The sequence below is a fragment of the Crocuta crocuta genome, unplaced genomic scaffold (genome assembly GCF_008692635.1).
Source record: "Crocuta crocuta isolate KB4526 unplaced genomic scaffold, BGI_CrCroc_1.0 scaffold271, whole genome shotgun sequence".
In the NCBI taxonomy this organism is placed as follows: Eukaryota; Metazoa; Chordata; class Mammalia; order Carnivora; family Hyaenidae; genus Crocuta; species Crocuta crocuta.
The window spans coordinates 390,853-407,804 of NW_027527824.1; the positions used below are offsets into that span (position 1 = coordinate 390,853).

A 16,952-nucleotide genomic window follows, 5' to 3' on the forward strand; every position below is an offset into this window, starting at 1 on the left:
GTTTGTGAGTTCAAGCCCTGTGTCAGGCTCTGTGCAGACAGCTCAGAGCCTAGAGCCGGCTTCAGATTCTGTGTCTCCCTCTCTCTCTGCCCCTCCCTTGCTCGTGCTCTGTCTCTCTCTCTCTCAAAAACAAACATTAAAATTCTTTTTTTTAATAACAAAAATCCCTTAAAATACATAACTAAATAAAACTTTCATTATACTCAAGGTATTTGCTTATTATGACTTTGAAATCTGTTGTGACAGAGGTAACTTACATTTTGCGAATGTTAATTGCCTAGGCGACTACATACTATGCATTTGAATAAAAATATCCTGGAGTAAGCACATTAGTATAAGAAAACAGTAACCAACTATCTTGACATTCTCAAACTCGGGGAAGAGGAGTGGTCATTTCTGATCAAAAGCAGGGACCTTCATACCCAAGGCAGAAAAATACACCTACACGGTTTTCTTCAAAATTCCATATACCACAGGGACAGGATTACATGGTGGATCACCACTCACCTTGTGCTACTGTTGACATGACGACTGATGGTGTGGAAGAGACCACAGCTGTTACTGCAACTGTATTAGGAATAGGTGACGGTGTAGAACTGCTGCTGCCACTGCTGCTACTACTGACCAGGGAGGACTGTGAAGCAGTTATAACCACTGGTGGCTTCTGGGTTGTGGAAGCAATGACTGATGTTGGTACAAGCTTAGTGACTGCTGCATAGTTATGGGATTTGGAGAGAATGTTGGGCACGAAGGTTGAACTTGGTGATGTGGTCACTATAATAACCTAAGGAAGGAAAAATAAGTTATTTTCATGTACCTACTATACTGCTAATGTAGCTAGACCTGAAGTTACTTATAATTCGAAAATAGCTTATGAAATATGAAGAAACAATTCATCAAAGAGAAATATACAACTAGAAATATATGAAAGCTTTTCTTTACTAGTAATCGTCAGAATGTATTTAAAAGAAACAATTTTTACCAACCAAATATTTTTAAAAACAAAGTTCAATGCTGTACAGGATACAGTGAAATAAGCATTTCAATATACTACTTAGGGAGTATAATGGGCACAATGTTACTAGAAAGTAACTTGGATAATCATTCATTTATAAATAGTTGTTGAGCATCTACTATGTGCCAGGCATGGTTCTAGATGCTGGGGATAGTGGAATGAACAAAACAGACAAAGTTCATACTTTCATGAAGCTAAATTCTAATAGGTGGGGAGAGAAATCATAAACAAATTAGAAAAGTAAATATACACGATGTAGAAAATGGAAGAGAGGATAAAGCAGGGTAAGAAAGAAAAAATATTAGGAGCACTGTGTTATTTTTTTTATAAAGTATTGAATAAATTCTCTGATAAGGTAATAGTTGAGCAGAAACCAGAAGCAGGGGTGTGAGCAATGTTGCCACCTTGAGGAAGCGTGTCCAATGGCACAGGAAGCGTGTCCGAGGCATAAGCAAGCTTGGTATATTCAATAAACTTCAAGGACCTATGAACAGGATTAGTGTTTATGACAGAGAAAGTAGCAGGAGACAGAATCAGGGAAGTCATGGGGGACTAGAGGACATAAGCTCATGTTGATACTATATACCCTTGACATGAGATGATGAAAATGGCACTTTATCTCTGTCGCCTTCCCTCCGAAAACCCAAAACCCTAGTCTAATCATAAGAAAAACATCAGATAAATTCCAGTTGTGGGGCATCCTATAAAATATTTGACCAATATTCTTCAAAACTGCCAAACACAAGAAAAGTCTGAGAAACTTTCACAGCCAAGAGGAACCTAAGAAGACATAACAAGTAAATGTACTGTGGTATCCTGAAAGATAAAGAAGACAATAGGTAAAAAAACCTAATAACATGGACTTTAGTTAATCGTAATGCATCAATACTAGTTCATTAATGATAACTAATATACCATACTAATATAAAATGTTAAGAGCAGTGGAAACTGAGTGCAGTGTATATGAGAACTCTCTGTACTATCCTCTCAATTTTTCTGTAAATCTAAAACAGTTCTCAAAAATATTTTTCAAAAAAGCATTACTGTATCTGTTAGATGAAAAGTACAGTAGGGAAGAGGGAGTAGAAACAGGGAGACAAGTAAGGATGTTCCTGGATTAAACCAAGGAGAGAGGATCACTTGTAGCATAAGTGGTGAAAAGGAAACAGATTCTAAACATATTTAAAGGTAAAACCAATAGGATTTGCTCATATAGCTTGATACAGGAAATGGAGGGGGAAAAAAAAAGAGGCAGGAAAGAGACTTCAAGGTTAACCTGTATGGCTGGAAAAGTTTAAAAGACATAGGGAGGTAAAGCACTTCAGATGAGAAAGAACAGGGTGGAGCAAAGGACCTAAAGTGGGAATCAGCTGGATGTATTGAAAAACAGAAAGAAAGTCAATATAACAAAAAAAATATAGAGCAAGAGGTGTTGGCAAAGTAAGTAGGGGCCATATCAAATTTACAAGCCAGAGTAAAGGACTTAAATTTTATACTAAGCACAATAGGAAGCCATAGGAGAATTTTAAGTGGGGAAACAACAACAGTTGATTTATATTTTAAAAGATCATTCTAGCTGCTATGCGGTGAACAGCAAGCTTGGAAGCAGTGAGACTAGTAAAGAAACTATTGCGGTAGACCAGGAAGAAATTATAGAGGTTGCTTGAACTGGGGTGTTAGTAGTGGAAATAAAGAGAAGTGATCACATTCAGATTCTTTTCAGAGGTAGTCAATAGGACTTGTTGAAGCAGAGATATGGTAGGCCTAAGGAAAATAAGAGAATCAAGATGAACTCCTAGAGCTAATGTGCATTGGCTAATTTAAAATTCCCCCAAAACCTATGACACAGATGCTATTATTATCCCCATTTTACAGATGAGAACACAAAAATCATTTACAAATCTATAGTATCAGTTTTATTCTGGGGGAGTATAATGGCGGTATGGTGATACCCAAAACAGAGCAGAGTGTCTTTTTCTTCTTTCACCAAAATTACCTCTACCGACCTAATGCAGAAAATTGTTTTAAAAAATCCAAAGAAATTAAGGGAGAAATTCTCTTTCATTTTCACATTAGTCCTAAAGAAGGCCCAATGTTATGTCAGTCAAAATTTACTGAGTATGTCCGTACTCAGTATCTACATTTCAAAGAAACTTTGACTCTATCATCACTATATATTTGTACTGTCACAGAAAATTATAAGATGTAACTACACTGCAGTTTGTTAGTTATTTGACAAGTCAAGAGGGATAGAAAATCTAAGTCTTGACCAGCAAACAGCTATATAGAGTTGACTAGCATACTTCTATATAGACTTGATCAGCAAATACCTATATAGCATTATTACAAAAACAATCATAAATCACCACATAAACTGAGAAGTAGACTAATATGGTGGTAAAAAGTTCGGAAGTTTAAGAGTCAAATGAACCTGAGCTAATCCTGCTGCAGCCACTGACAAATGGCAGGCCCCAGGACATGTTAAAATCTCTGGGCTCCGATTTTCATCTATAAAATAGGGATAATAATACCTACCTTGCAAACCATTACAAGGATTGAACGAGATAATGATGTGAAGCATCTAACATAGTGCTAGGCACATAGCAGGTGGTCAATATTTGGCAGTCAACAAGCAGTAGTTATTAGCTTACTATTACTACTTAATAAATGTTAAAAAGATATCAATACAGGTATTATAGATCATTTCAATCTGGAAATATATTTTAATATACTCTATTTTTGTTTCATTAAAAAACGTTACATAGCTTTTTCCCAAATTCTGATACCCCTAAGAATCCAAAGAACTCATAGCTACTACCATAGACAAACCAATTATAGTCATAATGGCAATTAGGATTCACATTTGCCAATTCTGAACTAACAGCAGTAGCTTTCTGGAACAGCATTTAGAAGGACTCTGTGGCACAGATAAGGATTCACCAAGGCTTGGCAGGAAAGTATGCCACAGTCAATTAGCAATGTCTGTCATGGGCAAGGGAAGGAGAAGCATTCACCCTTGTGAGAAATATTTCCCATTTTAAAATTAGAGTATGCAGGTAGGTTTCTGACATTAAGATAAAATTTCAGCAAAGTAAACCTAGAAGTCTTTAAGAGCATGTTTTAGGTTATAGATACAAATGATAAAACATATTTGAGATTTCAGTCTGAATGTTGATTTCTGATCTGAAAAGGGGTTATCCAAAATTAGAGATCCACCTTAAAGAAAATTTACTTGTACTTTAAAGTTACTTATTACAACAGGGGAAATCAAGGGATTTTGAAACCAAGTGAACCAAACAGTGTTTATTCAGGCCATAATTCAAATTACTGACCTTCTAGCACTCACAAAAACTCCTTAAGAGTGCTGGGACTTGCACCCTAAGGATAAAATGAAAAATATCAATCAAGCACGTGAAAGCATAAAGCTGTATTTTGTTGCTTTGTTTATATAAGTGCTGTACCAATGTTATACTCAAAATGAAGGCACCACATTAACATAGGTGGAAATTTGTCTATCCTGAAAATATATGACCTATCCGAATTTGAATCAAGTCCACAAATTCATAAATATACTTAATATAAAATAATTCCTAAGTTGACTTACACAGGATTTGTGAGAAATCCAAGGTGAATGCAATAATGAAAATAGCCTTACAGAGATTTCAAAGAAATCCAATTATTCAGCAGAAGAAAAAGAAAAAAACAAAAATCCCAAAGAGTATTTAATAGCACTACCACACGCAGCTTGTCCATGAAATAACAAAACTAAATGGCACTGAGTACAAATGAAGTAAAAGAGCAGAGTTTTGCCTCCAGAACATAGTAGATACTCAGTAAATATTTGTAGAATGAATGAGTCTTATTTTTAATTTAATTTGTTTTAAATGCTTATTTTTAGGTACAGTAGGACAAGTCTAAGGTTCTGAGCTTGGAATCTCACGGTATGGTTCATATAGGACTTTGGAGATAAGTATGCCCTCTAACATGCATTATTTGTCTGATGACCTCATCAACTATCCATTCTCAACTGGCAATTCAGAAGAAACAACAAAAATAATGAGAAAGTTATTGAACAAAAAAAAACCCTGCCAGCTTTATTTACTGGTGAACCTTCCATCTTTTGCAAGTATTTTTATATATGTCTACCAAAGAAGACTAGAAAGTTAATAACATTAGATTGACATTTACTAAGCATTCACCATATACACTATGTTAAGTACTTTCCATGAATCATCTCATGTAATTGTCCCAAAAACTCTAGGAAGTAAGTTCTATTATCTTTGTTTTATAAGGAAACTGAGGCTCAAGAAAGGTAGCAGAGCCAGATCTATTTATTCATTTGTTTGTTCATTCATTCATTCAATAAACATGAATTAAGACCTTCTATATTTCATGAACTATTCTAAACACTAGGGAATTCAGTGATGAACAAGATAAAGTCAACAACATCCACGGAAGAAATAAGAAATGAACAAATATGTAATATGATGTTAACTAGTTATGAGTATAACAAATAGAAATAAAATAGAATAAGAGAACAGAAAGACATGGATGGGAAATGGGTGCCATTTTAACTATAACTCTGCTACACTATTTCCCAAATACCAAATCAAAAGAATAGAAAAGAAGGGGGAAGATAGAAGAATTACTGATAAAATAAATCCCAGCAAAAAAAAGGCAGTAAAAAATTATAGTAAGTAGACTTATAAACTCATAGAGTATAGCAGGCTGATAACACTTAATATAGGGCTAGTCCAGAAAGCAATAACTATATTATAATATTGTATGGAAAGTGATATTCAGGATTACCTTGGAGTCATCAAATACAAACGCAAGAATTATGTTTAGTGTTAACATTTAAAAAGTCATCAAAAATAGTCAATTTCTATACATTAAGGAGTAAGTTTCAGTTAACTGATGAATTCACTTTTTGGAAGAGCTCTTTCTCAACAATGCAAATAAATAAAACGCTGCTTTATGTAAAATATCAGCATGGGAAGGGACTTAATTTTTTTTGAGTATGTACCTATTGCTGCACTTTAAAATATACAGCCTCAGGGTACCTGGATGGCTCAGTCGGTTAAGCACTTGACTCTTGCTTTCAGCTCAGGTTATGATCTCATGGTTTGTGGATTTGAGCCCCACACTGGGCTCTTCACTGGCAGTGCAGACAGAGCCTGCTTGGGATTTTCTCTCTCTCCCTCTCTCTCTGCCTCTCCCTGACTCGTGCTCTCTCAAAATAAATAAACTTTAAAAAATAATAAAGAAAATAAAATACCCAGTCTCATTTAATCCTTACAATAACTTTTTAAGATTGGCATTATTCTCATCTTACAGATGGGAAAGAGATTCAGAAAGACTAATTTATCTCAGGTCCTACTGGAAGAGCTGGGGTTTCCAACCCAGGCCTCTTTGGCTACAAAAATCCTTGCTTGATTTTAACACTACACCATACTGCTTCATCCTAAAACAGAATTATATTCCACAGATCAGCTCACTATTACTTCTAGTTTACTAAGAAAATAATTTTTCATGTATTATGTAATAGCAGCTTTCCAGGAAACTCAAGGAGGTTCTTTAAATGAAAGTTATCATGAATCTTAAGATTCAAAAAGTGGTAAAGATCACCTGCTGAAGACAAGAATGTACCACCATTCCTTCCCCAAAAATGCCTCTAAAACATTATCGAGAGATTTTTTTTTTTAAAGGGGAAGAGGCACATAAACCCGTAAGGTCAAACTAGGAAGAAGATAACAGCCGTGAAGTTTTGTAAACTGGAAAACAGACAAGTAGTAATCAATCAAATATACTCTCAAAGAGGGAAACTAGAGATCCCCAGAAAGATTAAGGAATAGAGAGCACGAGCCAGTTTTATTTTGTTTTTAAAATAGGCTTCACACCCAGTGTGGAGCCCAACCCAACGCAGGGCTTGAACTCACAACCCTGTGATCAATGACCTAGCAGAGACCAAGAGTCAGACATTTAACGGACTGAGCCATCCAGGAGCCCCCAGAGCACGAGTTACATCTTATATGGGAAAAAAAGTGGCGCTAGAGAGAGGAAAATTCGTTGAAAATCTATTTAAGCAGCACTGAGATCCACAGCTATCCTCCCACATCCTAAAGGAATTAATTTATTGTCTTAAAGGAGAGATTGAATCCAAGGTAATCTTAGAACACTGGGCTGAGGGAATGAGTGCTGTGCTACAAACAGAGGGGTTAGTAAAGTCGATATACTGAATGGTGAGACTCTCCAGCCTGGTCCCTCCAATTTACTCCCCCAAATCCTGACAAGCTGACTTACCACTACTCTAGGAAGGAGACTGGAAAATTCTTCTCTGAGGAAATCTGACTAGTCCATGAAAAAGCCCTAATGAGAGTGATAACTGATAGAGGTGAAAGGGTAATGGGTTTTTCTCAACACAACAGCCCAGCTAGGTCAACCTACAATGAGAACCACCAGCCAACATGCTCCACCCTACACATAACAGCTTTCTGTCAATTTTAGCACCCATGATCAAATATAAGCAGACAGCCAGCATTTAAGGAAATTCTGAAATGAAACAGAGATCAAAATAAATAAATGAACTTACAGGTAAGAGAGAAAACATGAAAGAATAAAACATCAAAAGAAGTACGAATATGATCAGAATATAGTGATTTTATGAAATAGGATGCTATAAAAAAAAAAAGGAACTTTCAGAGATCAAGAAAAGAGCTACTAGAAACTTAAAGTATGATAGCAAAACTGACAAATCTGGAGAAGTAGCGAAGGATAATATTAAAGGATAAAGAAAGTAATACTTACAGAGCATTTACTATGTGCTAGGCTCTATTCTAATAGTTTTACATTTATTACCTTATTTATACCCCAAAACCCTATACTGTTTTCCCTATTTTTCAAATGAGAAAACTTAACTCCAGAATTTAGTTTTCCCACAGTCACAAAACCAGTAAGTGGCAAAAACTGGGATTCAAATTCAGAAAGCCTAGTTCCAAAATCCAGGCTTTTATTTATTTTTTAAAAATGTTTATTCTTTTTTGAGAGACAGCACAAGTGGGGAAGGGGCAGTGAGAGAGCGGGGGACAGAAGGTCCAAAGTGGGCTCTGCACTGACAGCAGTGAGCCCAATGCAGGGCCCGAATTCATGAACTGTGAAATCATGACCTAAGCTGACGTTGGACACTCAACCAACTGAGCTACCCAAGTGTCCCCAACTCCAGGCTTTTAACAACTACATTATAGTAGAAAGAAAAAAACAAACAAATGGAAAATGCGAATGAGAAAAGATAGGAAAGCTAAAGGATGAATCCAGGCAGTTCAACATCCTGAATGGTTGATCCAAAAAGAGAGAACACAGAAAAATCTAGGAAATAATCCAAGAAATTTCCCAGAACTGAAGGACAGGAGTGTCTAGAGTGAAAGTGGCCCCTGAATGTGCAACCCAATGGATAAAATAATTGACCCACACTAAGGAAAATTACCTTGAAATTTCAGAACTCTGAAAGTTACCCAAGAGTTTTCAAAGAGAAAAAGAGGGTATTACAATGGCATTGGGGCTTCTCAAAAACAATACTGAAGCCAACAGCCAATGGAGCAATGTCTTCAAAATTCTCAGGAAAAATTACCTCCAGCCTAAAATACTACTTTAAGTCATCAAGAAAGTGGGAGAGTAAAATAAAGTTTCAGTCCACCAATACAAGGTCTCAAACAATTTACCTTCCATCCACTCACACACCAAGAAGCTACCAGAGGATGTTCCAGCAAATGAGTAAATAAACGAAGGAAGAAGATCAGAATGATGGTGAAGGGGAATCCCAGAAATATTGGTGTGCAACAAGCCTAGGGTGCTGTCAGCATCCAGATCAGCGTGGAAAGTTAGTAACATAAAACTGACAGAATTCTGATGATCTGAATATACTGAGAAGAGTTTAGGAAAGAACGAATGTTAGCATACAAAGAATAAAAAAAGAAGGCAACAATAATCACTTAATCATATCCTTCCTTTCTTCTATGAAACACTCAATTCTGACAACTTTGCTACTCTGGCAAAGAAAAAACTGAGTTCCTAAAGATAAAACTACCCAAATACAGGTTAAAAAATCTTACATTTTAATTTTTTCCATATGGCATTACAATAATAAAATAGAACGAAAGACTTCGGAGTATGAGAGCTGCTATCTGTGCCATATTAGGCAAATCATTTGACTTCTTTGAGTCTCATCCACAAAAAGTGAAATAATAATGCCTATCCCAAAGCTTTCTGTGCAGAATTAAAGTAAGAGACCTGAATATTCCCAGCATAATGCCAAGCACATAGTAAGCACTCAGAGCATGTTTGTTAAATCTGAATCATATTGCCTGAAAGAGATGGAAATAGCAACTGGCAGAGAGACATTCCCTCCCCCACATACCTTCTGTGTGGTTGTGTTTGTCGTCTGTGTTGATGGTTTGGTGAAGGTTATTTTCACGGGAGACATGTGGGGCGGTAAGGAGTTGGCAATGCTCTGCATGATGTTGCTCATCTTGGGACTGCCACTCACAGGCACAGTGATCGTCTTTGAGACCGGAACAACAGCCTTTGGGACTTCCTTTAGGACAACGGGGGAGGAGCTAGAAGAATTTGTTCTCCTTCGTTTTCTGGGTTTTTCATCTTCATCTGAACAGCTAACACCTGAAAGGCAATGAAAATTTTGATGTACTTATCACAATCTAACCTCGCATTTTAGACTTCATTTTATATCTCTGTGTCGCCAGTCCTCCGTGACTTCTCCCCCTCTGCCTCAGGCCCAATCAAACAGTAAGTCCTAGCAATCCTCCCTCAGAAGTCTTCTCTGAATGCCTTTCCTCCTTTCTTTAACCCTGTGGCTCTATCAGGTCTTCCTATCTCCTGCCTGTATTTTGGCAAACTCCTAAACGGTGCCCTTGCTTCCAATCACTCCACTTTTTACCCTCCATCCTACTGCCAGTTATATAGAATCTCAAGTCTAATTGTGCCAATACCTTACCTTAAATCCTTAAGTAGTTTTTATCTCCCTACAAGATGAGGTACTTAAATCATCACTACATCATTCAAGGTTCTATATGTTTCTAAGAACACAATACAGTTGACCTCAAACATGGGTTTGAACTGCACAGGTCCACTAACATGTGGACTTTTTTTGATAAATACAATACAGTACTGTAAATGTTTCTCTTTCCTCTTCCTTATGATTTTCTCAGGAACATTTTCTTTGTCCAACTTACTTTATTGTAAGAAAACAGTATATAACACATAAACAAAACACATGTTAGTTGACTGTTTATGCTATCAGTAAGACTTCTGGCCCACAATAAGCTATTAGTAGTTAAGTTTTTGGGAAGTCAAGCTACATGCAGATTCTCAACTGCACAGAGAGTCTGTGTCCCTAAGCCCCACATTGTCTAAGGGTCAAGTTGAGCCTGTTCCACCCAACCCTGTGCCCTCCTAGAATCCTGGTACACTGAACTGCTCACCATTCCCCAAAGCCACCTTACCACATTCTAACCATTTAGCCTCTATTGGTCTACTATTATACTACCTACCATCAATGACCTCTTTATCATCCTGCAATTACCATCTTGTAAACCATCTCTCTTCAGTGAAGTTTTCTTTCTCTTACTCCTCTAAGTAAAGCGAATCCACGTCTCCTCTGAGCTTAAGCACTTTGTATATTCTCTTCTGTTTCACTTACCCCATGGCAATGTGTCTATCAGCCTGCACATCTCCCCTTTTTAAGGGGCTCCCAGAGGCCAATGACTAAGACTTATTGGTTTGTTTCCCTGGTACAGTGCCTTGCACATATGAAGCTAGATTAATCAATATTTATATCTCAAACTAATGTTGCCTGTGTGACTTCTCAGAATAAAGCAATAAACTTCCTATTATTTCAAACTGCATATTATGTGAAAAGGCTTCTTCATTTTGAGATTCCCTTTCAATTTTTTTTTTAATGTTAACTATTTTTAAGAGAGAGAAAGAGAGAAAGCATGTGAGCACATAACGGGGGACAGGCAGAAAGGGAGATGGAGACTGTGAACAGGCTCCACACTGTCAGTGCAGAGCCCAATGTGGGGCTCCAACTCATGAACTATAAGTAAGATCATGACCTGAGCTGAAGTCGGAGGCTTAACCGACTGAGCCACCCAGGTGTCCCCCACTTTCCATGTTTAAAAAAAGGTAAAAAAAAATAGATCTTGGGTCACCCAGCTGGCTCAGTCAGAAAAGCATGTGACTCTTGATCCTGGGGTCATGAATTCAAGCCCCACATTGGGTGTAGAGATTACCAAAAATAAGTAAATAAACTTAAAAAAAAAAAATTAAAAAAAATAGATCTCTTACAGTCACCTTGGCTAAATCTGCAGAAATCAGATACAACCTTAATAATTTCAAAATTTTAGCTTTTTCTTTATGAACTAAAGCCTCAACTCTTTTTGAAGACTTTAAAAAAAAAATCAAGTGAGAAATATAAAACCTTGCAACATACGCAGGAAATCTCTAGAGAGCAGACATAAAAAAAAGTGTACAGCAGGACTCATGGAATTGTTAATAAAATATACCTCTTCACGCCTTCAATTTTTAGACTTTAATTTAAACAAGGTTGACAATGACCTAAAATCATTCCTAAAACAGCAAACTCTACATCTAAAAGTTATAAAGAAATCAAGTTTATAACTATATTGAGAAAATGAAAATCAAGTATTTTCATTTTCAAATACTCTCCAGTTAATAACACAATCAAAACAATATTGTTGTTAACAGGCAGTAAAACCAAAAAATGACCGGGACATTAAACTGNTTCAGAGGGTGCTAACTATTCCTGTAGAGAAAACCCAGAAGGGATTGGAGGGACAGTGCCCGAGGGAGAGAGAGCAAAGGGATAAGATAACCTGGTGGCAGAACTTTCCGAGTGAGACAGCACGTGCCCTGGCCCTGGGGAGGAGAGAAAAAAAAGGGCGGGGGGGGGGGGGGGGAGGGTTAAAAACTCCAAATAAACTTCAAAAACTTATAGTCAACTAGAAATATAAAAGATGGGCTCTCTAGAATGCATCACTGAATCTAACAGTTGGATGATATATTACCTTAACAATTTTTTAAAAAACATTACGAAGATTACAATTATAGGAGCAAACACTGAATAAATCACATAAGCACATTTCATCAGTTTCCATTCCCATTTATATTCCAGGACAATCAAAAACAAGTGAATTCGTGAAAGATAGTTCAAGGCAGATTTCCCACAGAGAACAAAAAAGAAGTAATTTCTCAGCCCCCAGAACTGATTAAATATATACCTAGTCACGTGTAGAGAAAGGAATTCTTTAGAACCTTCAAAAACTAACCACTGCTAATAGCCAGTGGACCGATGATTTAATCCAGGAAGGAAGATCTAATCAGAGCCTATGTTGCAGCATTTAGCCAAGATGGCCCTGATAACACTGAGAATATCACTTACTTTTGACATAAACAGTACTTCCACTTGGCAAGACAACTACATTGGAGGCAGGACTGGCAGGTCTTGGAGACTTAACCGTTGCTATGCTGCCACTTGGAACAGGGGTAGAGGTTGGGGTTGACGTGGTACTTGTGTAGGAATAGCAAACCACTACTGAAGAACGATAAAAAAGTTTGCTGTTAACTTTCACCAAAACTGTCCACGCATATACAGAAAAATTATTTTTTTACTGCAGGCCAATTTTAACATTTTCATGTGATCAGAAGTCAGAGGCCATTCGGTCCATTAAATTAAAAGGTATAATAACCTTTCTGAAAATCATCATTTCACTGGGTTTTCCTCAAGTATTTAATAGCTGTCTACAGGTGACACTGCCAATGGAGAAGAGCACAGTTACAAAGAAAATAAAAATAATTTTCCATTCATGGAAGGAGACAGACAAAAGGCAAATACTTGTATTCCCTTCTAATAGTGATAGCAGCACCAATGATGGAGTGATTGATAATTTTTCCCTAACCATAGCAATTTCCAACTTGGTTACTGGGGGCGGGTTGGGGGGGGGGTGGAGACCATGGCAAGATCACTTTATTGTGAAACAACTTACTAGTCCCTTGCCATCGAAGCAGTTCAACACTAACTCACCTCAAGTAATGACAACATCATATGTCAATTTCTTGAATAACAAGCACGAATTGTTCATAGGCAGCATTTACTGAGTTCCATGCACTATGCTAAATTCTTTCCATGTGTTATCACTAATTCTCACAACACCACATGCTCATTTTAAAGATGAGGAACCTTAAGGTTCACAGAGTTGCTGGACATCATACAACTAGGAAATGGCTAACTAGGACTCCGAAACAGATTTGACTACTGGAAATCCTATATTCTTTTCACTCTACCACAAAGTTGGTGGATGGAAAAGGTAAAAGTGGGAAGAGAAGAAAGATACCTCTCCTACAACAAAGGAAACAGAAACTCAACACAGGCCAAGCTTGCATATTAATACCTGATTCTCTCTAAATATAGCTTCCTTCAGCCTAAAAAAGAGCCTGGCATGCATGAAGAGTGTCTTATTCCGCTCCACAACCCATTGCCAGTCAAGAAAAGACAATTCCCCACAGTAATCTGACAATTGCATCTTCAGGGTTATTTTCAAGCAACACCAAACTAAGCTACTAGAATCCATCTAAATATGCACTCTTGAATGTAATATTACTCTTGGTGGCTTCAAGAGAATTCAAGAATTTTTAAAGCATGTGTCAATTACTAGATTAAGTAACATGAAGAAAGCCTTCCCCATCTGCCAGGTAATCCCTAAAGAATTCAGAACGCTTGACTAGAACAGAGAAGTACCATATGCCATTGATTTCAGAAGATAAAAACAGAGCTTTATTTTTCTAAGTAATCAGTTAGGCATCTTTCTCCAGCAGGTAAATGACTTCTATCATATATTTTCCATGTCACCCATTAAGCTCTTTTATCCACTTCTAAAAAGACACATTGATACCAAAAATTCATTCCAAGAAGGCTTTTTGCAATTTTGTTATTAATACAAATCACACTTAGAACAAACGAGATTTCATTTTGGCTGAGACTAAAAACCTGGCAGTTTCTAGTTTCAGAATAAGAGTTGCTCACTATGTTTTGCAACCTTCAACCAGTGGGATTAAAAACAGACGAAAATCTAAACAACTTTTCTTGAAGAACCTGAGAAAAGTTCTCTCTACACACAGAAATAGTTTTCTACTCACCTTCCTTGCTTCCCGTTTCTGCAGGCACTGGAAGAGACGCATTGTGCTGGATAGCTGCATTGGCAACAGCATTAGCTGTTACAGTGAAGGCGGTTTGGGGAACCAACCGGGGCATCAGTGGGACCAATCGACGACCTTCAATGGACCATTCTGAAGAGCTATTAGGTCCAGACATACTAAACAAAAAAGAAAACGCTGCTACAAGGGTTCTCAATCACTAAAAATGAGTCAACTATTTTCTCAAGCAAATATAACTTCTGAAATTATCAAAAGTATCCTGAGTGAATAGGAGAGGCTTTACTTTAAGCAAGCAAAATCAAAACTATGAATAATTATCAGAATTCAAGGGATTTCACACACACTAAAATTCTTACACATTTTGTTCTATTATCTGAATCTTAGAATTAACACAAATGAAACTGAAAAATTTTCCTATGCCTTCTAAATATTGATGTCATTTTCATTAGTTTAAATCTAGTATTGCTTATGAAAACTAGTATATCTACTAACTTTTAGAACTTAATTTTGTAAGTCAGCTAAAAAGGTAAAACGTACTCATTAATTTTTAAAATTAGATTTTCCATAACAATTAAGGATAGAATTCACTGAACCTTTGCAAAATTATCTAACTGCCTGCATGGCCAGAGGTTCTAAGGCTTTCAAACAAGGGAAACTGAGGCAGTAAACGAGGGAGACCAAGTATGGAGGGATAGAAAAGGGCCATATATATATATATATATATCATATATAATATATGATATATATATACATCTCTGCATGTATCACTGACAATGTGGTATATCAGTATGCTTCCTGTTAAAAAACAGACTAGATCTGAGGTTACTGGAAGAAACGTGTCACTAACTTAATTTTACTTATACCACTCTTCACTCTAAGAAGTATTTGAGGCCACTGAACTATACCCCTAAGCAGACACTATTCTGTTTCTCTACTCTAACTTCTTGAGCAAATTTTATCCTAGGAATCCAACTGAAATATGGTTGAAACATGAAAGGAGAGTTGTGTCACTTCTCTTGATTTGACTCCACAAAAAGTAGTTGTGTCACTTCTCCTAGTGATTAGTGTCAAAGTTTAAAATTCACCCAGAATCAATTAATCAATCTCTTTACAAAGTCAGAAATATTTCTGCACCTTTTCCAAACCAAAGATTCTACAACCCAATCTAGGGCTTAAGATTCTAGGGGCGCCTGGGTGGCTTAGTCGGTTAAGCATCCGACTTTCGCTTGGGTCATGATCTCGCGGTTCGTGGGTTCGAGCCCCGCGTCAGGCTCTGTGCTGACTGCCAGCTCAGAGCCTGGAGGCTGTTTCAGTCTGTGACTCCTTCTCTCTCTGACCCTCCCCTGCTCATGCTGTCTCTCTCTCTCTCTCCTAGAAATAAATAAAAACATTAAAAAATTAAAAAAAAAAGATTCTGAATGTCCAGTGATTCTTCATACTTACATACCATACACAAAGCCCTTGTTAGTGGGTAAGGAGATGATTATGATGATGACAGTGGTGGTGGTAGTGGTGGTTAATATCAACTAAGCACTTACTCTATGTCAGGCATTGCTTTAAACATTTTCTATGCATTAACTCATATAATTCTCTCAATAAATGGGTAATATTATTATCTCCACTTTGTGGATGGGGAAATTGAGTCACTGAGAGGTTAAATAACTTCCCTAAGGTCACACAGCCACTAAACATTTCCTTCAACAAGCATACATCATACTACTGACGTTAACTTGACACATGACAGGTAGAAGGTATACAATTTTTCAAAAGTGTTTTATGTCTAATATTTGTCTTTGATTTATACTAACTGGGCACTGTTGTCTAATTACTACCAACCTTCACTGAATGGAACAAATAAATTACAACTTGAGAAGGATTTACATGCAGCTCAGAAAGGAATCTCTAGGAGTTAATGAATTTAGTTGGGTTACTACAAGAACTCTGCAAGTTGTTTAACATAATCCTACCTAAGACAAGGGAAAGAGGAGTTCCTAAAACCCCAATTAACTCCACAAATTTGTTATAATGCAAATTATTGTTACATCATCTCCAATTTGACACTAGTTCTGAAACAGAGAATGGTAAATCAGAAAAGAGAAACCGAAACGGGCTACAGCTGATTGTCAAAGGAAAAGCTGTAAAAACTATTTAGCATTTTCTTGGCTTACTCCTCTTTTGGTATCATTTTATTAGAATATCACCAGAACATTGGCTTGGTGAGCTTACACACAAAAAAGGAATGTCTACACTTACCTGGCGCATTGTTTAAATGGTGGCAGAAATTATGGAAGATTAATAATTTGAAACACATGAATATTTGCTATTGAAAGGACAGAATTTGCAGTGCAAAGAATACAACTGCGATTTTTTTAAAAAAAATCTAGAAATCTTCCAAATTTCTACTCATGCGAACATGCTCAGACGTTTTTTGAGTGAAAAAATATCATGTTAGAATTAGATTTTAAAAATCCCTATTTGCTTAGTAATGAGGGTGTGAATATGCATTAGTTGCACAAATCATCTAAACTGAATGTTATAGATTTCTGTAAACCTGTCACTCCAGGGCTTCCGTGGAATACCTAAGTTTCAACATAAGGATCACTTCTCTGTTTATATTAAGTATGGCAAGGGAGGATAGAAACCTTGCTCTCGCCCCTTTCCTGAGAAATCTAACATGATACTAATGAAACTA

General features: G+C 36.8%; 1 protein-coding gene across 8 annotated transcripts in view; it reads right to left on the reverse strand.

Moving 5' to 3' along the window:
• Positions 1-16,952, reverse strand: part of EMSY (EMSY transcriptional repressor, BRCA2 interacting) — an 80,363-nt gene that overhangs the window by 50,897 nt on the left and 12,514 nt on the right. For 6 of the 8 annotated variants that reach the window (XM_077776269.1, XM_077776220.1, XM_077776262.1 and 3 more), the window contains 4 exons: positions 14,243-14,418; positions 12,489-12,641; positions 9,429-9,688; positions 508-784 (listed from right to left, as the gene is read on the reverse strand). In XM_077776269.1, coding sequence (XP_077632395.1) covers positions 508-784; positions 9,429-9,688; positions 12,489-12,641; positions 14,243-14,418 — 866 coding nt within the window. The remainder of the gene's footprint in view (positions 1-507; positions 785-9,428; positions 9,689-12,488; positions 12,642-14,242; positions 14,419-16,952) is intronic. The other 2 variants (XM_077776255.1, XM_077776237.1) reach the window with 1 other exon arrangement.